Consider the following 22,729-nt stretch of genomic DNA (forward strand, 5'->3'; position numbering starts at 1 on the left):
TTTGCCCGACTGAGTGCAAAGCTCCCGGTGGATGCTGAATGCCACACATTTTCCTACTCAGATGCCAAACGCCAAATTTCCCATAGCTTTCAAGATCTATTTTTACTTTTCCTCCTACCCAAAATCTCAGCAACTATGAGCTGAAACACTAGCATCTAAGTGCCAGAGCAGCACAGGCATTTCACCTGCCCTTCCTGCAAGTCACCACCTCCTCACCCACCACTGCTTCATCTGAAAGCACCAAACACTGCAACCAGATCAGGAGCAGGAGTGCGTACCATAACCTCGGGCTCATCAGGCTCCTGGTGGGTATTGCTCCAGTCTAGGCAGGATCTTAAGCGATTAGCATGAGACCAATAATTTTTAATGGATTCATCAGGAGTACAATGAATTCTCCATTGCCTGTCACACAAACACATGCATCAATCTTGTTGCTTTGTAAATGCCAAAACGCCGCTCATGTAACCTTTGGAAAAAATCCACAGAGACTTCCCAGCATTTACAACTGGACATGTACAGACATGGCTGTGCACTTGCCTTCCTTTCACTAATCAAAGCTCTGTGTGTGTGGGTGGTGGGATTGCGTGAGGGCAGCTCATTCCACCTATGGGAGACCACCTCAGCAAGCCAACCCAGCCCTTGTTCACTGAGCAGAGGTACCCAAGTGTCTGGATCCAAAACAAGCATCAGTGATGTCAGCTTTTCCAGAATATGAAGCCCTTTCTGAAGCGGCAGAACACCAGCAAAGCCAAAACAGGCTCTGTGCACCTCTGCATGTCCCTGCAATGAGCAATAACAGCAGATTTGTCTATAGAATAGACACATTCAGGCTCATCTCTTGGGAAATCTCACTAAATACTTTCTCACTCCTCCACCAGGCAGAAAAGCACCAGTCCTCCCGGGAAATTTATTACATACTTCTAGAGAAATAGTTAAATAGTTCCTTTAGGAGCCCTTTTAGATCAGATTACAGGAGTACACTTTTCCCTGGAAGGGAGAGAATCCTATGCAAATGACAGCAAATTACTAAGAAAAGTTATGCTTTCGGCTGGAAACACCTGAAAGCATGGAGTTGTGTGTCCTGCTCTAACCGTGCCCTCCCGGCAGCCGGGCGGGTGAGCCGGGAATAAACCCCAGGAAAGGAGGTGGGGAGCGGGATAAAAATCCTCCAACCACAAGGCAGACGGCAGAGCGCCAGAACGCACGGCTCTGGAAATGGCACGACTGTTGATGTGAAAAGGAAGCCATCACCTTTGCTTCAATTTAAAAGTCATCGTGACAGCTTGAGAGATTGTAACATTTAAGTGACACAGCGACAGCTTGATCCAGTCCAACAATCGCAATTCGCAGACGTGCTCTAAACACAAACCCTGCTTCCCTGGGTGCAAAGCAGCTGCTCGCTTAGGAAAGGCACGTACCAAAGCAGGGGGATGTAACATTAGAAATGCTCCTCCAGGATGGTCCCTCGGCCAGTTGTTCTGCGTATACCGTGCTCGTGAGACTGCACTGGGGCTCCCTCCATCCTTGTGGCACAGAAAGCATCTGAGCAAAGGCGAATGGATGGAAAGAAAAGAAGAATTGGCATCGATGCCGAGTATGCCATTAATTTCAATGGGAGCTGTAGGTGCACAGCACTCCAGGGCAATGTAGAACAGCCCCATCCAACTGCAGGTGTTCCAGACACATTAAAAAGAGAATTAGGTGTTCATTAAAATTTACAATATACTTCTAATCCCTTTATACTTAGGTGCTTGTTCTCTTGGCCATGAAGTTATATCTAATGGTACACTGGGACAGATAATGGCTGTTTTTTGTTTTTGCTTGTCCAATGTCCTGCTTATACAATTTAATGCTGTGGAACGATGCCAGAGGAACACCCCAGGCACCAACGTCTTCCTCAGCAGATGCTGAAAGGCCAGTGCTGGCATTTCTTTCGCTGAGGTGGCTCCTTTTAGGTCCCCACAGCACATCCTGGGGGGATTGCTCTGAGCCTCTCTGGAGATGACTTCTCAACGCAGTAGGATTTCTGGCCATTTGCAAGTAGGTCCAAATTCTGGGCATCAGTCAAATCAACAACCAAAAAGGAAATAGTAGAGAATTTGTCCATCAAAAAAAGTCACTAGGCTAAATACTTATTTCCCCCCTTACAACTGTAATGCTAAAGCACTGCTGTGACCCTTCCTGGTGCCCAAAGGCTTTATCATCCACAGGCAACATCACAAGAATAATTTTGTTATTGTGATTTTTAACATGACTTTTTCAGTGACCCACAAAGGTAGAGCAGCACAACACACACTTGCCAACGGTCATCACTCCACATATAGTCTAAATGCCTTTAAAAACCAAGTCTGCTCTCTGTAACCAAGCTTATTTCACTGTTTGGGGTTGTCTTAAAACCAAATAAATAAATAAAAAGCTGAAATATTTTCACAGCTGTTGAGCTTCCTCAAGGCATATAATATACTTAAGAAACATTAAGACAGTGACTATCTTGAACGGAGAAACCAGTGGCTACAGAGCTCGCCGTCTTTGGAACATCTGCTCTGATTTGCAAGTCCCTTGGATTGCAAAGGAAGCCAGAAAATGAAACCTTCAGTAATGGCTCATTTCCAAGCCTTTATGGACAGATCAGTGGCAGGGCACTGAATTATTTGTAGAGAGAAAGCAGGGCATCCTCAGCTGCTCGCTGTGCACAAAGGCAGTCAGTGACTGCAGGGCAGCCGGGGACGTGGAGGTCTCAGAGGTGGCCCTGCCTGAGCACGCCCGAGATTTCAGCTCCCTCGGGGAATGGGAGCTGGTCAAAGGCAACTCCCTGATGATGCAGTATGGCCTCACCTTTCCTCAGCAAATCTTACAGGTTGAAAGGGACCTCAGGAGGTTGTTCAGTCCAGTCCTCTCCCTTAAGGTAGGACTGACACTGCCTAAGCTGGTCCTGACAGACGTTTGCACAACCAGACCTAAAGCCTCTTCAGTAATCGAGGACCAACCGTTTCTCCACGCCATCTTTTTCTGGGGTTACCCATCCCTGCTATAGCAGTGTTACCCTAATGGCTAATCTAAATCTCTTTGGCTGGATTTTAAGTCCCAGACGTTGTGCTTTCCAAAGTAGATGTGCAGAACTTTTCACTCCCTTTTTTTTTTGCAGCTGGAAGCAGACAGACCCTGTACAATTAGGAGGCAAGAACACCCATGGGGAAGAGGTTATTTACATAAACAGGATCACAATGTGCATGTGTTTATATATTTATGACTTATAAAAAAATACCGCAATTTCTTTTCTTTTCTAATTAAAACACCCAGTTTGCCCTGCTGCACAATTGCTAAGCAGATTTAAAATGGGGACTTCAGTAGCTATTTTATGGCTAATCAAATGAGTAAATATAATGATCTGCTCCAATTCCCATTCTGATTACACAGGGTAGCTATTTCATTCCCTCGATAAGATCCTTGCACCCAAAAAGAATAGTTTTAACGAGCTTAAGAGCAGAATGTTAGGCTCGATTTCTCTAAAGGGTAATAGAGTGGGAGTGTCTGTATAATTAGCTTTGTTGGGCTCCCTCCCTCACTTTACAATACTTTCTATACAGAGCTTTCACTTTCTCTCCAGGTCCCCATGTTAAAGCAGCAAAATAATGCAGAGCACATTAGATTCATACTGGTTGCACAGAGTAGTTTTGGAAGACACAAAAAGAGCTGGAGAAGTGCTAGTTATTTCAGCCCAAAAGGGCTCAAGTTTTAATTTAGCTTTAGCAATAAAACCACACACGTTCGTGTACATATCTTATTCCTCTCTAATGCATTGAACTCTTAGATGTTTCTCAAAGTTAAGATCCACCAGACTACTATCCCACTGATCAAATCATAGTACAAATCACTAAAGTACACTCAACATTTTCTTCTCTGCATAAAACTGGAAATTAAATTAACAGCACACAATCTATAAAGCGAAACATTAGCTAACACATTTAGAAGAGTCTGATGCTGAATTCCCTTACAGAAAATAAAAGTATTTGATGTACTGATTTTTCACTGTAAGAGACATTTTTTTTTTTACATAAACTGGAAAAACCATAATATTTTGTGCTTGCAGAAGAATTTTCAGCTGAAGACCTGAAAATCCTCTCTGAAGTCAGACAGCCAGGTGGGATATGCGATTATTACCATCTCTGGTTTACAGATGGGAAACTTACTGCTAGAACAGTTCAAAATCTTACTGAAAATACAAGGGACGTGTCAGAGATCTGGAAGGAAAGGGAAAACAACAGATCCCATTTAGTTCCAAAGTACTGTGGCTGCATCAGACCTCTCCCCAATCAGTCACCTTGTATCTCTCCTACCACTTTGTATTTGAGAGCATCAAAGTGACCACGGATACTATCTTTGGAAATCATCATGCAAAAAACCTTGGCAAAGAGGTCAAAATCTAGTCAAATTGTTTAATCCTACAACGACTGCCAAAAAAATTTGACAAAACGGGGCACTAGGGAAGTTACTCTGAAAAGAAAGTCACACGGCAGAATCACAGGCTTCACTTCTAACAAACAAAATCCACAGTTAATCCATTGCTTCAGAGTAAATTAACTGCAAACAACAAAGGGAATAACACAGGTCCAGGAGCCACTTCCATTGCTCTCGCATTCAAACTCACTAGTTTGCAGTTAGACACAATACCTGATCAGAAACAAATGGATACTGCACTTAAATTTCTCCAATTGCTCCGAAACAACAAAGTACACCAGGAGTCTTCAGCCTTGAACAGAGGCAGCTAAAGCTCTGAGTGGTACAAACAGGAGGAATGATTGTTCTGTCTCTCCCAGTGCTAGAAAGGAGCAACATGAAACAACTCTAGGGAGACGGAAATGGAGAACACAGAATAGAAGGTGGGTCTGCCCCACCTCTATGGGACTCCTTTGCCATGGGATGCTTTAAATTCCAATAGTTTACACAAGTTCATAAAACAACGGAATAATCTGATGGAGGAAAAAATCCCTGATTGAGTATTACTGAAGACATCATTTTTATCAAGCCAATCTCTGTGAACATCAAATTCTTAGATAAAAGAAAATATTCTGGGGCAGTATTGTTATGAACTGGCATTACTCTTGTTTCTTCCTTTGTCCCATTTACTGGAAAGGACACTGAGCTGGAAGTGACCCAGGATGGACAATCTTAGGTTCTTAATTTCAGGCCTATATACACTGACAATTGACAGAAAGATAATGAAAAGCCAAGGCTTAAATTCCGTTTTCTGATCCAGGCAGGTAATTTTTCTAGAAACCAGACCTGTGCTACTTCTGTCTCTGAAAAAAAAAAAAAGCAGTAGACCAACATTATAATGATTTGGGACAAAATGTACTGTATTGAGTGCACTCAAGATACGACTTCCCTCCAAGCTCAATTGCAGACTATAAGGTCCTACAACATTACAAAAGCATTTATGCGAGTCCAGGCAGCAGGATACCAATGCTTTCATCAAATGAGCCAAGCCAGAGCCGAAGCTGGGTCTTCACGATGGCCAGCATTTAAGATGCTCAAGAAAACTTGGCAGGTTAATAAGGTATTAAAAATTCCCCAAGGAATAGTCTTCCAACAGAGTAAAACTGCAGTCTCTTCTGCAGCCTTCCAGTACCTAAAGGGGCTACAGGCAAGATGGGGAGGAACTCTTTATCAGAGAGTGTAATGATAGGACAAGGGGTAACAGTTTCAAACTGAAAGAGGGGAGCCTTAGATTGGATATTAGGAAGAAATTCTTTACTGTGACGGTGGTGAGGCAGTGGAACAGGTTGCCCAGGGAGGCTGTGGATGCCTCATACCTGGAGGTGTTCAAGGCCAGGCCGGATGGGGCTTTGAGCAGCCTGCTCTAATGGGAGGTGTCCCTGCCCATGGCAAGGGGTCGGAACTAGATGATCTTTAAGGTCCCTTCCAACCCCAACCATTCTGTGTTTCTATGTGAGAAGTCCAATTAATGGAGAGACAGTCAACAGCACGTGACGGAGCTAGTGCTGGATGCACTTTTATGTCCACACATGACAACGCAATGTCAAGGGAGATGGCAGTCCCGAGCACAAAGCTTTATGGCTTCCCTTATACTGTACCACACCTGTCTGCAGGAAAAAATCCTAGCTGTTAGGCACAACATCCCACCTGGGAAGCCAGTTCCAGCATCTTCACAGAACAAGACGATCTTCTTCACACTTCCACGAGTCATGAGCATACTGCTCCTCAGGGATGTATTAGCAGAATGAGGGACCTGGTCTAGATTTATAGGGAGTTTTTAATCTGTTCAAGCAGAGAACAGCTTGAAAATTGAGAACAGCACCTTGGTAAGTATTTCAAAGACACACAGACACCTGCTTTGGCGTTGGCTGTGCCAGCTTAGCCACGCAGAAAAGCAAATCAGCTGCACAAATTTGCAAGGTTGTGCTCAACAAGCCTTGGAGAGAGACAATTTATCCCAGTCCACCCATGGTGCAGTGACAGAAGAGTGGAGAGAAGAAAGCCTCAGAGGTCCAGATGCAAATACTACAGATCACAAATAGCACAACATTACCTACACATCCCCACTGCACCAGGTACTGAATATTCACCCAAACACCTTACACTGAGCAGGCAGGCAAAGAAATAGATTTATCCCTATTTAACAGAAGGAGAAGCGCAGCCCAGAGACACAAGATGGCTCAGCCAAGGCTACACAACAGCAGGTTGAGAGGTCTGGGAGTCTCAGGGACACATCTACAACACAGGTTTGGGAAGAACTCGCTTCCTTCTCAGGTTCAGGATGGGACTACGTTAAACGAAAGCCCAGGTTAGTGATAGTCATGCTTCAGACTGGGTATTTCTTTCCTCCCCTCTTTTGGTATAGCCTTACTACCTTCAATAAACTCAGAGGAAACAATTTGAAAAGCTGATGCCAAACATTCCAACCTGACTTTTCCCAGGGCCAAAGCCCCAAATTCCTACCCGGCAAAGCTCTGAATGACAAATCTGAGAGTCCTGCAGAGTGCATCAAGGAAAGCCCCTTCAGGGCTCAAGCTGCTATTTTACAACAAGAGACATTTTTAGCCTAAATTTTTATCTCTTTCATCTTTCCCCATTGCTTGAAATTAAAATAAACATGGACCAGGGCCTAGGATTTTATTTTATCTGTCACATATTGCTATCATTAAACATACTTGAAACGAGTGGGTTCAGTTCAAATAAAACTGCCTCTTCCCTCTCCCTTTCTCAGCTTAACAAACATAAAATAGGAAACTGCACTCCAATACATTCAGAAGCAATACACGTTACTTCACGAGTAGACGATCCATCTGGCAGGCTGACATGGTAATAAGTTTGCTTAATTGTCAGGTCAGGCATATTACAGACCCAGTCTGCCAGTCCTTTTATTGCAGCTTTGTACGGGGGAATTTCAACCTCCTTGGACTTCATACGTATAGACGTGGTATGGGAAGTGAATACATCCGCGTGGTAGGAGTGGGCACACATACGGAGTCTCACTCAGAACAAGGAGATTAAATTAAGCAAGGAAATGCTGAAGTCAAATAGCTCTTAGCAGCTGTATACGTTTCAGTCTGGCATAATCACCCAAAGAAAGCAATGAGATATTTACATTTAATTTATTTGAAACTGGGCTGGGAAAGCACTGATTATAGGGGATAATCCAGCACTGGCTCGTAAGCAAAAGAGCCAGAGATCCTCAGATGTTCCCTCCATTTATACTTTCTAAGTGACCAGCCCATCATTTTGGTTTTAGCTCCATGCAGTTCCCGTCATGCAGACAGTCTCCTGAGATTGTCCATATGTCCTCCTGAGAAATCACTAAGCACACTCAGACAATGATCAAATTCGTCAAATGGCTGTTTTGCCTTTAAAAAGTCCCCAAAACAAAACAAAACCAAACCCTTTTTCCTTCTTTGCCTTTGTACCTTACCTCATCTCCTCTCTTCATTAATGAGCTCAATTATGAAATGATTTTATTTACAGGAAGACTTTAAGGTGTTCTAAAATACAATTTGTAGGAAAGATGCCAAATACAAATTGTATTCTCTAGACCTGCATGCATTTGTGATTTTACATGAGCACGCACACGTATGTTCAATATAGAAACAGCAGGTGTTCTCTGAAGTTTTATTGCCATTAGTTAGAAATGACCACATTACTCAACAGTGTCAAAGCCAAGTCTTGTCAAAGGCAAGTCTTGCCAAAAAGCTAAAAAGCTTAATGATTTCCAGTGCTAGACAGCTCTGCTTTGGGGTGCTGGCTCCTCTGGGTACCTCCAAAACCTATCAGTGATCTACATTTACACTGAAGAAGCACTTAACGATTGCATCCTCTGCATGGTATCTCCACGGCTTTTTGTGCGAAGCAGAGCGCGCTGCCTTGAGCCTAGTAGCAGCTCTCTGTCACTGGAGCCTCATAAAACCCTGTGACCTTTGTGGCCACCCTGTTCCACAGCCAGATCCCCCATCTTGCACTTTGGACATTAGGCTCTGATGCAGACTCCAGTCAAAATGTTTCCAGAAATAAACAGAGCTCAATACAATATTAGTACGATCTCCCTGCTGAACTACACTGTGCTCGGAAAATCCCAGCTGAACAACAGTGGCTTATCCATCACTTTTTACAAAACCCTCTTAACTGCACTGATATCTCAATGTAACGCACAGTTGGTCTTTCTATAAACCAGCACAGTAATCAACACCAACACCTTCTCTTCACTCTTGATAATCATGGCATGAAACTGCACATTCACCCCAGCTTTCTGCCGGAGGGAGACAGAGCTGTGCCTCCGATCTTTCCTGGATTCTCCTTGGATCACAAGTTAATGGTTTTGGAAGAGAGAATCAAGATTGCCTGAGCACCCAGGACGACTGGAATGATTGCTCGTGTGCAAGACAGCAATTCTTCACGGCTCTGAGCTTCTTGGGACAGCAACGGGCTCTCATCAACTTCTTACAAATCACTCCAGAGGGGGTAACACACCCAGTCTCTTGTCAACCCAAAGATAAACAACAGTGCTAGTTATGACAACATAGCAAAATCTCTGACCTGGGTTATGCTAACAACCAGATGAGAGGATCGCAACAATCCTATCTATCTTTACACATAATGCCATAAAAGCTGCATAACCTGCCCTTGCTCTCGCTGTACTTCGGCACATGAAACTACCTCTTTCCAAGCGAAGAATTCATTGTAAGACTTAGAATATTTTCCTTGGGCAGGGAGGAATCAGCCTCAGACTGCAAAGACCAGCAGAGATGTTTGTAACAACTGCATCAAAATCTCATTTTTCTGGCCATGTCCATTCTTTGTTTGGTTTTTTTTGTTTGTTTGTTTTTAGATCTGTGAGAGAAGACAGCAATACTCATTGGACCAACGCATTATTGATTTCCCAGAGAAAGAGTAGTTAGTTAGAGTGCTCACTTTCAGCTGTGCAGCAGCATGTTAGGTTTATCTTGCTGTAATATTTTTTTCCATTTCATCCTCTTTTACACACTCACAGAAGTTTCCTGTTCGCTATTGAAACACCATATGGTGATAATATATGCTAACACAGGCACGGTGACACAGTCCACAGGCCTGCTATTGAGCAAAAGATGACAATGTAAGGCTGAGAAAATTTTAAGTACTTCCAAGCCACAATATGTACGTCACCTAATTGCATTTTACTGTGATGCAAAGAAGTCTGAGTCAAGGAAGGAACTTCCTTACAATGAAACTGTAACAGCCTGGAGTAATTTACAGTTATTTGAAGCGCTATAGCAAGGATCTATCAATTCATAGCTTTCAGATACAGGCTGGGTGTGGGATGGGGTTTTTTTTTAGACTAGGCAGCTTTAACATAAAGAAAGAGACAATGCATCTCAGCACCGCAGTCATCTCTCAAAAGGTTCCAGACGGGAAGGCAAAAGGCAATCAATAAGAGAAAATATAGACACAACCCCTTAAACCGTCCACAGATGCATCTGCCTCTTACTTTAATGGTTAACAGTTTTGAACTAGGAACATCTTGCAACAATCCCGAGATATGTTCAGGCTATAAATGTATCATGTTTATTTATGCACTGGTAGCAGGGTCTAACGTAGGAATTGCATGGCCAGCTCTCACTTTTCTGTAGGGCTCTTCTGGATTCTTCCAGGCAGCCCTAGCTGCAATGAGGCTGGGAACAGATCTGCTCTGCCTTCTGACTGTCCAGCAAGAGCTCCAGGGAAGGGTCCGTTCTCCCTGCTAGGACAGGACAGACCAGTGAATGACAACACCATCCCAGAATGTCAACAATGTGTGTCCAAAGCCCTGTTTTAGAACGAGCCGCACGATCTCTCTGTGCCTCATCTCTCCATTTGCAGAAGAGAGAAGAATCAAACGTCTCCTTCCTCTGGGCATTACAAGGATAAACGTATGAAAAGCTGCAAGCGTTTGCGCAAACATGCACCAGTAAGTAACTAAGACAAGCCTGTGAAGGCCATACTTTAAATGCTAGGGCTCCCTAGCATGTTTTAGCCTTCACCTTTTAAACGTATTTAGAAAGTGCGACTGCAGGAGTCAGTTGCCCTCCTCTTTTAAAGAGAGTGACGCAACGGTAAGTCACGTCAGCAGGATCTATGCCTGCCCTTCAATGGTCTCTGGATAGATTCGAGGCAATCTGAAGGCATATCAAGGCAATGCTCTCCTTGCTGCCAGTATAATGCACAAATCACAAACTCGTCATTCCCACTTTGGTGGAAACGGCCTGGGGAAGACGTCCAGCACAGGTCACAGTGGGCGCAAAGCCCTGCGTGATGTATTGCCATGCAGGTGTCTAAGTTGCTGTGCTGTTCCCTTGGCTCCAAACTATTTCCTTTCCCTAACAGGGAGGGAAACACAGCTGGCTCCTAGTGTGCGCATAAGAAAAATAGTCAACACAAAAGGAAGAGAAACCATAAAGAGCAGAGCAAAGGAAGCCTAATTTCCTATGGACTTGTGTCTTGCATCTTGAGCAGACGCTGACCCTTCCTGTTCTCTCCGGTTACCTCTCCTGACCGCCCCCTCTACTTCCCTTCTCCCCCTAGTATTAGCCTTGGCATTTATCTATGTATGTCAGCCAAACAACCCGTGTTTCAGGTCAGAGATCCTGGTTAAAGCGCAGTCTGGAAGAACAGAAGTTCAGGTTGCCTGCAAGACACGCAGCAGGCTGGGAGCTGGCTGTGCACGTGTGTGGACGGGCCAGTCCACGGGCCAGAGCGAGGACAGCCAGCACCACGCCACAGCTCCTGAGAGACACGGGTCTGCGTCCCTCCTCCCCAGCCACTGAGTTGCATACATATACCCCTCTCTTAGACCCACTTAAAAGCGAACGCTGGCCTTAAATAGTATGTGGGGAGGAGACAACTACCAGACACCGATGGGTGCTGGGTGGGAAGAATTAATCAACTACGCTTCCATTTCAAAACGTGCCAGCTATTCCCTTGGCAAGCAGTGTGCAGGAGAGGGGCTGCCACATGCACGGGGACATCACCAACTTGTGCCATAGGACTAAGTTCAACTTCATATGCTTCCTTCCAATCGTATGCAGGTGGGGAGAACAACTTCCCACTTCTAAACTGCTGGTGAGGTCAGAGAGTGATGATACAGGTTCAGGACACCACATTGATGTTACAGGTCCAGGACATAGACCTGGGGGTTTGAATCTTTCAGGCTCTGTTTGCAAGACAGTGCATCAAGAAGTCTATTGCCTGTAGATCACAAAACTGCAGCTGAGTATCAAGCAACACCATCTCACAGAAGAAACCTATTGCCCCTGCACACTCCAAGACAGAGGCAGATGCCATTTCCCCACACCTCAGATCCCTCCAAAGCCTCTTGACAGGTAACGTTCCCACGTCCTCTCTGCCCGTCCACTCACATGAGGATAAATTTGTGATGGGGTGCCTATGGTCTGGCTTCAGCTCCTCTGGTGACCCACGCACAAACCAAGTCATCTAATCTCCCAGTGCCTCGGGTCCTCCCTTGCCCATTAAATAGCAAGCACACTTCCGTATTTCACAGGGCTGCTGTCGTGGTGGTAAATCTAATGCCGCTGAAGCACTCAGATGCATCCACCCGTGCAAAGATGCAAGCAGAGACTGCGTCCCAGCGAAACGCAGGTCTCTGCCCCAGAGGTGGCTGCTCTTTGCTGGCTGGACACACGGGCAGCTTGTGAACTACGCCAGGTCCCTTTGAGATGAGCGCCAAACGACTGAGACTGCCAAAAACCGAAGGTGGGGAAATGATGACAGGCTTCCTGAGGTGATGGTATACAGCAGTTTGGTCCGATTGCAGGGAAAAGACAGAAAACAAAACACAACAATAGGTAGAAGGCCTTGAACAGCTTTAGAGAGTAATAGCCCAGCTCTCAACTACTCACAACAAAATAATTGCAAATGCAGAAGCAAAATAGACCAAATTATGAGGTACTATTTGCTTTTTATCACCGTTCCCAAAGTAAATGTTTATCTTTATCTATACACAAATTTGAGATGCCTGCACAGATTTTAAAGTCCAATATATCCAACACAAGTCTTCATCTAAAGCTGTAGCCAAGCACGTAGGCAGAAAACTCAAACGGGTGGAAAAAAGAGAAAGGGGAAAGGGGAAAAGCAAACCTTACTGAGATTTCTGTGAACTTGATTATAGAGCAGAAAAAAGAAACAGCAGGAGTAGTGCTGCTTTATTTTCACTCTGATGATAGTACAAGAGGAAGAAATAATACCCTGCAAAGGTCACTCTTATCCTGTTCATCTGTGACGAGCTGATAATCTGGGATCTCAGAAAACTTTCTTTCAAAATCTTCATGGACGTGCTCTTATCAAAAGGATTAAGGTTTAATACATAGCAGCAGATGCAACCGATTCGAGCATCTGCTAATCAGAGCAGCGTCAGTTTGCCCGCTAGAGCTGATGAGCACAGGAAGGTTTTCCCTTCTTGTAGAGAAAGGCCAAATCCAAACATACATGAAATCATCTGCTGGCTACACCTCTCAACTCACATGTCCATGGCTGAACATCCCTGCCCTGTGCACACTCCTCTGCCTGCAGGCGTGTTGGGGACAGTGTGACAGACGTGCCCTGCTCACAGCCAGCGTGCCCGCAGCGGTGCTCCTAGAAAGCTTCAACCTTGGGACCACCTCAAACACCACCCATGTGGGGTGGGAATGTCACTCTGCCTTTGGAGGTGAACCGCAGGAGGAAATTTTCCTGGACGTAAAGGCTTTGCTTCTCGAGCGCTGGGAGGAACCCACTGAAATTGCTCCAGATGGGATGCTTCCTTTTCTACTTTACATAATCCACCCGGATTTTCCAAACAGCACAGAGCCAGCGCGCAGCAGCCAGAAGCGGGAGAGCAGCTCTCAGAGGCAACATCATCTTTAAAACAGCCCCATGCCTGTGACTATGGCAAAAATGTCACAGCCCGCTGAGAACAGCCCTCACCAGCAGCCCTGTGGTGAGCCTGCACGAGCCCTCCCATCCTGCTACAGGCATCAGAGCTCATCAGCTCAACACCAGCTTGGAGTCACTTCTATGAGACACTGTTGTCCCTCTGTGTCCACACGAGCCATCCAAGTCAGTGGGGAAATGGTGGCAACTCACAGCCTTCACGAAAAGCATTGTGTAGCACGATTAGCTCTGGAGAAGCTGGATGGTCCTACTAAATGGTCATCAACATTTTAGGATGGACAGAGGATGCTTCTCAGTTTCAGCAGATGGGCTTATTCCTAATGAGCCTTTCTGGCCCACAACCAAAGAGATTAAAAAGCCCAGAAAAACCAAAATGCACTGACCTCAAGGGAACAAATACAGAGAGCCCCTTGCCACTGGGAAAGCACTGCCCAGGTACCATGCCATCCTGCTGGACTCAGAAGCCTATTTGGCACAGCTATGCAGATGCCCACAGATTAGATGTGCTCAGGACAGCAGAAGGAGACCTTGGCACTTTTATTTACCCCAGATATCGTAACTGAAGACAGCAGAAGCTAAGCTATCAATTTCATCCCAAATCACATTGAAAAAGACTCAGCACGATTCTGAACACCTGAAACAGCTGAATCCCACTGAGCCCCGTAATTCAGGAACCACAAACTCTCTGTGTCATATAAATGCTACAGGAGGGGGGAATTCATTCTGAACCGCCCAATTAATCTTAATCTGCTTGTACCTCTACATTTTCTTCCTTAAAAGAAAGAAACACATTCCTGACAACAACCGGGATGCTAGCAAATACTCCACAGACTGCGCTTGCAAAATCCAACCTAACAAGCCAGGCTCGGGCAAATAACATGAACAAGGAAATCAGACTCCAAGCCCGGACTAGCGAATTTGCACAGGCTGTTTTGAATACAGATTCAGTGATCTGTTCTTCACAGATCCTGCATGTCAATCCCACAGACCAAACCAAGAGCAATTTTATAGGGCTTTTTTTGCAACGCTGCGGGAACGGGTTGCTCTTTGCTGAGTAGGAGGCTTTGGTCGTGGTTGGGGATACAGCTCCACGTAAACAAAGATAAAACACCGAACTCTTAGCCATGCATTCCTGGCACAGCTATAAGTGGGGCACTAAAATTAGAAATGCACATGGAAGAGTGCCCCTAGGAGTCTCCAGCACTCAACATTTTGCCTTGTTTCGTGGTTTGCCACCCCACAGCTGAAACTGTTCAATCCTGTCCCATCACTCTGCAAGAAAATATGTCCATTGCCTTTTCACTGCTTTTGTTATCCCCAACCGGTTGTCAAAAGAAGTGATGGAATAACAACCAATGCTGTCAAACATTTAAATCCCTTTTAAATTCCAGTAATTAGAAGACATTATTTCCCAGTATGTTTGGAACTTAATGAAAATGTATCACTGATTTTTTTAATTTAATTTTCTTTACTTTTTTTATTGTTCTGCAGCTCACGTTGAGAATGAGCTTCTTTTCCTTCAAAATATCACTCATTTAGGTTGACAGCAGATGTCTAGTACTGAGGGCAATGATACAGAGGCATGGACATAGGTATGAATCCTTAGACACCTTGCCTAACTCTGCCTTCATTTTCCCCATCTGTTAGATGAAAAAAAATATTTTCTTCCTCTTTTTACAACCACATTACCTAAAGGCCTTTAACCCAGACCAAGGTTTCAATCTGCTAGATGCCGTACACATGGGTAAGCAAGAGGCAAATCAGGCTGAAGAGGCTGCCAAGCTAAAAGAACAGAAGAGATGTTGAGAAGAAGCAGAGTAGAAATGCTACGTTCAAGGTCATTTAGCACAGTGGTAGCAGCTGGGAATGAAACAGGTCTCCAGAGTGCCAGCCCAGTCCCCTCTGGATCAAGCTGCCTCTGAGAGCTGTACGCAAGTAGATTTGATCTTGACCCTCAAGGCATGGGTTTTTTGCTATTTAAATACTCCGTGAATTTTGGCCACCCAGTTATTTGCTTTTAAAAAAGGGCTAATTAGCTTTGGACCAGGTACATCTTACTACCTGGTACACCTCCTACAAAGTCCTATTTTGCCAGACAGAAAATCTGTTGGAAATTTGGGATAAAAGTCAAGAGTTTCAGAAGGTAGGTGTCCAATTCTGGACAAAGCAATCAGCATTCAATACATAATTCACAGCAGGGACAAAAAATCTTGAGCTTTCGTATGCTGCTATTTCCAGTATTTCATTTTCACAGCCTCTGCTGGAAGCCCTTCCTCCAGAGTCACGAAGTTTTCTTGTTTTTAAAAAATGCAAGCATTTATTTTACAGGCTAAAATTTGGCATGGTTTTGTTTTTTGTTTTTTTGCTTAAGGCCTTGCTGCACTCATCTCTTAAGCAAGGATTTAAGCAGAATAGGTTAAAATTGGAGGAAATACCGTTTAATAGAGGAGTCAGATGACCACAACATGCACCAGGCCCCCTAGTCAGGCTTCAGCCAATTTAGGAATAGCTTGTGCTCCCATCCATGGAAGTTACGCACCTAAATACCTTGCCTATACAACCTCCTGTTACTACTGAAATGCACAGTGGCTTCTCTGCCTCTGAGCTTTCCAATGGGTTACTGCAATTTAGAAAGTGTGACATGTAAATAGAAAACACATCGCGGCTACACAAGAGGAGCTCCGTACTTTACCCATCACACTAGCATTTCAAAAGTTTACCAAACAGGAGGAAAATATTAATTAGATTTTTTCATCATGCATCTGCAGTTCTTCAAACAATACCTAAGGCAGGCTCATCTATTAACATTCCATTGCAGTCATGGTAACTTTGAGATCATGTTGGTCTCCTCCTCCATTTCAATTCACTGCACCAGAAGGCTGGAACTGGGTGTGCTGGTGAAGGTCACACAGAAACCTCTCAAGGTCAGGTGATGTTTGCTTCTTTATAAAACTCTGGCTCCAGCTGAATTCTTAAAATATGGTCTCTCCCACACCAGATCACATGACAGAGACCATCCTTAGATGCTGCTGTGTTGCAGCTAAAGATGATGCTTTAGTCTCATAATTTTCTGCTCTTTTTGATATGTGCAATTTTGAAAGGAAAAACCCTAGCATTTTAATCACTTTTGACTGCTTCTGTGACTCAGTTAGAGAGACTTTCACTTGCAAGTCCCGCGCTCAGCCCCAGTCTGAGGTGATGGTGATCAAAAGCTGCTTCTCATGCGCATGTTGCTGATGGCCAATATGAAGTAAACTATTAATGCCTAGAAAACCTCTGCTGCAGGGGACACTCTCCACAACTGCCTCAAGACAGAGACATGAACTAACCAGAAACGAAGCCTAAGAGAATCTTTCACTTTGAGGTTCAGCAACATCAGGGTTGACAATCGCAGGGGTACCAGACTTGCAGGACCTACTCCTGCCAAACCTGCTGCTATGGGGAGGAATGATCTTTTCTGCTCCGCAAAGGATCTATGTTGAGAAAATGCTTTTCAGACTTATCACTTCAGAGGAGAGGGCAACACAGCTCTGCAGGACAACAGCATCCTACCCTGAGGCATGGGAAGCAGCCAGCAGGATCGGGGTGACTCCTCTATCTTCACTTTCCAGCTCAGCTGCCTTGAATTAGGCAGGAGAACAGGGTACAAGGAGGGTGCTGCCAACCACAGGTGTAAAATTCCTTCCTTGCCCTCTATTAGCATCAGTCAATTTTAGCTCATGGCAATGTCCTTGTCACCTGCCCAGTACACAAAAAATGTTATCAGAGTGATGCCCAGGTAAACAACGCAGGGATGGTGCAGAGAATCATAGAATCATTTTGGTTGGAAGAGACCTTTATGATCATCAAGTCCAACAGTTAACCTAACACTGCCAAGTTACCACTAAACCATGTCCCTCAACACTACATCTACGTATTTTTTAAATACTTCCAGGGATGGTGACTCAACCACTTCCCTGGGCAGCCATACTCATCCATGTCCTCAACAGCAGATCTGCTGGCCAAGGGGAACTGTCCAGGGCTGAGATTGGCTCACCCATTCTCCAAGCATCATGGACTTTCCAAACCTACTGTAGAGGGTACAAATCCCTCTGCTTCGGCGGCAGGGCAGACACATCTCACTGCAATCTTGAACTTGCAAGGATCAGAAGAGCCTCCCTCTGTGTGAATTTATGCCAAGGGGTTGGATATGTTAAATAAACTGCTTGTCATTATCCCGCTATCGCTCCTACTCCAGGGAGAGAGAACTATTTTAGTTTATGTTGCTTTAAAACTATTTTGAAGATAAAATAAAAAAGAGACCTAACAATAAAATTTTTCTTATTCCAGAATAGGAGTATCCCCAAGGGCAAGGTATACCTGTAAAATTATTATAATGCTTTAACCGCATAAGCACAACTGGGAACGTCTTCTCTGAAAACAAGTCGTAACTCTATTTTCCTATCTGCAGCCATTATCCTGATAAATTTGGGAAGGTCAGCTAAGGTGTAATCCAATAAACGTGCTGATGTTCTGACTAAGTACCTCACAATTTGCAGTCTAATCTATTATCCTACTGTAAGACCATCAAATGACTCACCAATTTTAATACTTAGTACAGATCAAACAAAGGAAAATATCAAAGCTTTACGTTCTAGTTCCACCTTTCAAGGACTTGTTTGAGTACTCTTTAATTACAGAAGGTGATACATTCAACTCAGGCATTTTTTTTTCTAACAGCTATAGTTAGTAGTTGCTGTAGATGTACTTTTCACAGGACATCATTACATTAACCAATAAGTCCTGAGAAGTCTGATAAACTGAACAAAGAAAGTTGGGATTTGGTCCCAGAGGTGATAGCTTCTTCTGCCCACTGGATCGTGCACAGTTATTGTAATGTGCCAGGGAGCAGCAGCATCCCTGGTACAAGACCCCAGGGGACAAGTCCTCAGCGCCCCACCTGAGCTGTGGGTAAAAAGCCACAGGAACGAGCATGTTCACTGAGCAGCACATGTCGTCTTGGAGGCTGATGAACTTAAGAAGTCAGATCAAGTCCAAAACTTGGGCTATGCCTTCCAATGCTCCAGAAACTCAAAATACACCTGCAGAACTTTGCATTTGACCACTGTGATTTATTTATTTATTAACGCCATAGGTACAAGATAAAGTGAAAAAGCAATCTATTCAGAGAATGCCAGATCCCAAAGGAAGAAGAATCAGGGACAGTCAGCAGTACTGTCAGCAAACTGCAAATGCTCAGCGAAGTGGCTACAGAAGTTACGTGTCTCTACGAAGATGCTGGAGCTGACCGCAGGCATTTCCAAGCAAAATGGTGACTACAAATCTCTTCCAGTTAATTCTCGCAGTGTTTTGACACTATAAAGCATTTCCCACTAACAGTGGGCATTTGTATGTGTTTGGCCCATGCAAAAAAAATGAACACGGGTTATTTGACAGTGCCTGAGCACTATCACTGTTCAAACTTGTCTCTCTTACCGCAACAACAAAAACCCATTGGGAAAAGAACCAAATTGTATCTGGTTTACGTTGTTGTTCTTTTTGACTGACTGACCAAAATCAGACTATTTTTCCAGGACAAGTTTGCAAGTTTATGCAATAACTGTGTACATGCTGCTAGAATGACAGAAGAGTTTATTGGTAGGGTCCCTGCAGAAGGGATGGGAAGCACACAGGCCACCACACCAGAGCCTCTGCATGCTGATGGATGCTTTCAGAAGTGCACAAATCTGATTTAACTCTGCTTTTGCTAAGTTCATATACTTAAACCAGAGATAAACGAACTCTGATCAGTACTTCAGTTCTGCTCCAAAGGTATCAATTCTCAATTACTTAAAAAGAAAACCAACAATGAAAAGAACAAAAAAAGCCCCAAACTAAAGAAATGGCCTATATGGACAATGGGTTTGCACCACATCACCCAACTTTCCCTTTGGTTCTTTTGACTTTTGGCGTTTTATTTAGAGCTGACATTGGTAAGACAAACACAACATATACATACAGCTGCATACATGCCTACAGGCCCATACACGTATAAGAAATGAGACCAGTCATGAGATTAGAAGCAACTGGGCACAAACACATCTGGGATGATTTTAGAGATCTCAAGAATTGCCCTTTTTAAAGTGCCACTGGGGTGTCAGCACTTCCCCTGATAAATAGATGACATCTTACCAGAACTTAAATAGCTCCACTCAAGCACTACCTAGATGAGTGACAAAAATTAGCTGAGCTGCTGTCACCCCTGCAGTCCTCGTCTAGACACAGCAGAGTAAGTGCGAATTCCAGTCTGCCTTGCTGGGCTACAGCCACCCTGACAGCTGAGCTACGATCCAAGCCACTTCGTCGCCACTGATTAGATGACAAAAACAAAAGAAAACAACTTGAGACGCAGATATCTGGATCTGTCTGGCAGCATGACAGATAAAAGTTAACAAAACCAAAAAAACAAGAAGAAAATAAAAGTGTAAAAGTACTTGTGAACTGAGCAGGTTTCAATTCACAAGCTATTGTTGGTGGAAACCAAGGAGAATGAAATGCCATTTTTTGCGAGTATTTTTCTAACAATCTCCATGGCAATCTAACAATCGGGATCAGAGGCCCTTCGCTTAGAGGTACGGCAGCTTTTGAGCCGGTGCCCCCTTCAGAGCGGCTGCACCCTTCTCCCCATTGACAGCCACATCTGGATGCTATCAGGAGGAGCTGGCATGCCTGCTCGCAACGAATACCAAGCGGTTAGCAAATTGACTCCAGCAGTCGATGCTGGCCACTCTCCCACTCTCTGTTTACGCAATGTGCCACTAACCTGTTGAGTCCGAGGTTTGTAAGGAGAGCTGCTCTCTAGGTCGGCCAGGATGCTGGTCAGAGAGTCGATTTCTGCATCTAAACTGGACCGCCTCTCCTCAAGCGTCTTGCCACCAGGATTCACCTTAAAGAAGAAAGAATTAGTTCCAGTTATTCAAACCACTTGGCCTGGCACATGGTTTCTTACTGTCTTCATAGAGCTGCTACCATGCCCAGCAATAACTCTCGGGTTGCAGGGACAAACATGCTGAAATGCTATAGCTCTCTCCCAGCACCAGCAGCAAGCCTCCATCTCACAGGGATTTAGGCTGCTTTCAGGCTTTTCTTCATGTATTTCCCACAATGGTCCCATTGTGTTAAACTGACTTGGAGCATTACACAATTTGGTGTGCAATCTGCTGCCGAGGTGAGGAGGCAGGACAATCCCTGCTCCCGCAGATGGAGACGATGTATTTTAGAAAGATGCCTGGCTGGGCAGCCAGAGCTGGGGACAGGCTTGGAGGACCTGGATCCTCAGAGTATCTCTTCTGCCACATCCCCATCCCAGGCAAAGCACAAACAGAGCAGAACTGCAAGCCACAGTGGCCAGTGACCGGCCACCTGCACCTATTATTATTTTAAATCAATTGGTGGTAGCTGTACCTGTCTGATTCAACACTTCTTAACAATTTCCATCTAAAAAATGTGCTCCTTCAAGGAGAAGTGAAAAAGTTCAATTCTTTTTCTAGCAGATTCAAGGTGAAGGGCATGATTTGCAATAAGTGGTCACAAAGTAACATAAATAAGGTCCTTGTAAAAAGGGCCATTACTCTGGAAAACCCATGCCCAGAGCAAATACCAACCTACAGCCAGGACCGTTTCTGATTGAATACATTTTGCTTTCTCTCTGCTTTCATAACGGCCCAGCCCCACTCGTACCCAGGCTGGTAGGGACACTCATTTGGAAGGGAAGAGACATGAATTTTCACCACCACCACACATACCCAAAAGTAAAACCCAGGTCTCAGCACCGCAGGAGAGTATGTGATCCCCGAGCTACTGTTCAAGGGCTGCACTACAATCCCTGCTAGAATAAACGTTTTAAAAGAGGACTCATTCACATTGTTTTTGAAAAATCAACATAGTCCAAAACCTCCTGGGAAGGGCCGCTGTGCTGTACAGCCCAACCCAACAGCGGTACCTCCCAGCAGTGCACAAAGGCAGCACAAGCTAGGAAACATCTTCCTCCTCAATATTTTCAGTGCTTTGGAAATTAGGCAGCTCTGTCGGGAATGAGAAGTTAAGGAAAACCAGCTAAGGATCCCTGTCAGGTGCAACGTAGGTGCCCAGAGCTAGCCCACATTTAGGGCATGCACAGGAACCGAAGTTCCTGAGTCAAGTGAAATATTACACATTGGAAGTCTTTTCTTAACCTGAGTCATAGTCGATATTTTTCTTCTGTCCTTCCATGTCTGACTTATCTGCAAATCCCCCAGACAGAGTCTCTCCGCGTACGTGCAACTACAGAGCTCTGTGCAGAAGAGCTCATGCGCAGCTTGACTACTACAACAATAAAAATACTAAAGAATTACATAACAACCCACCTAATTTCAACTCTAAAGCCTGTTCAGACCATACCAGCACCTCCCCACAGACAATTCAGCTCTGTTTGCCTTCACTCTCACCAAGTTACTTCAATTTTTCAAGCCAAAAATTCGCCTTTTCCTTTGGCTCACTGGCTGTTCCAGATAGTTTCTATTTAAATTTCATTTTAGGAGCATTCGATCATTACCTGTTTTACAGAACTCCCCAGTCATCAATCCGACACATAAATGGCAAGTTGGTCAAAGAGAGACAGACTATGCAAAGCAGGCAGGCTCTGATCTGCCAAGCTTATACGTGCTGAGGCATTCATTAGTTCCTAATGATTATTAAATCTTATTGGATTACAATAAATTTGGCTTGACTAACACGAAAATGGAAGCTCCAATGTGCTTTATGCAAGAACACGTCATTAAAAAGGCTGAGAGTCAGGTTAGAAACTACTTACAAACTCAATCCTTCTTGCTTATTTTTATTATAGAGCCAAAGTTTTTCCACCCAAAGTATTGTTCAAAAAAAGAAATACTTTTCACAGAAATTACCCCAGACCCTTACTCCTGGCTAGCTGTAGGCACCTGGATTTTTAAATCTGCAAAAGTACAATTTTCTTTCCACTATTAGTGCACTTCATGGCTCTTGTTTGGTTTTTCTTTATCCTCCAGTTGTTGGCCTGTAAGTACAGGACAGCCGCAGGCTTCCCAGACACAAAAACTGTGCTTGCTCCACTCCAGAGAATTTTTAAGCCAAGCAGCCAAAAGCCAGCCTGGAAAGGGGAGGAGATGCAAAGGGCACCCAAGGCCCCAACGCTTGAGGTGATAAATCAAGCCAATGGCAGACCCAGGAGTAAAACTGGAGCCCAAACACGGCCCGTTTGGTACCCCTTTGGTACCCCAACCCTGGAGAAGAGGGATGGTGGCGGATGAGAAGATAAGCC

At 44.4% G+C, this 22,729-nt stretch overlaps 1 protein-coding gene across 24 annotated transcripts in view; it reads right to left on the reverse strand.

The window, feature by feature from the left end:
* LPP (LIM domain containing preferred translocation partner in lipoma) overlaps positions 1-22,729 on the reverse strand; it is a 353,260-nt gene that overhangs the window by 153,131 nt on the left and 177,400 nt on the right. For all 24 annotated transcript variants that reach the window (XM_054206282.1, XM_054206268.1, XM_054206284.1 and 21 more), the window contains one exon: positions 20,216-20,338. In XM_054206282.1, the coding sequence (XP_054062257.1) occupies positions 20,216-20,338 (123 nt within the window). The remainder of the gene's footprint in view (positions 1-20,215; positions 20,339-22,729) is intronic.

The sequence above is a fragment of the Rissa tridactyla genome, chromosome 6, assembly GCF_028500815.1.
Source record: "Rissa tridactyla isolate bRisTri1 chromosome 6, bRisTri1.patW.cur.20221130, whole genome shotgun sequence".
In the NCBI taxonomy this organism is placed as follows: Eukaryota; Metazoa; Chordata; class Aves; order Charadriiformes; family Laridae; genus Rissa; species Rissa tridactyla.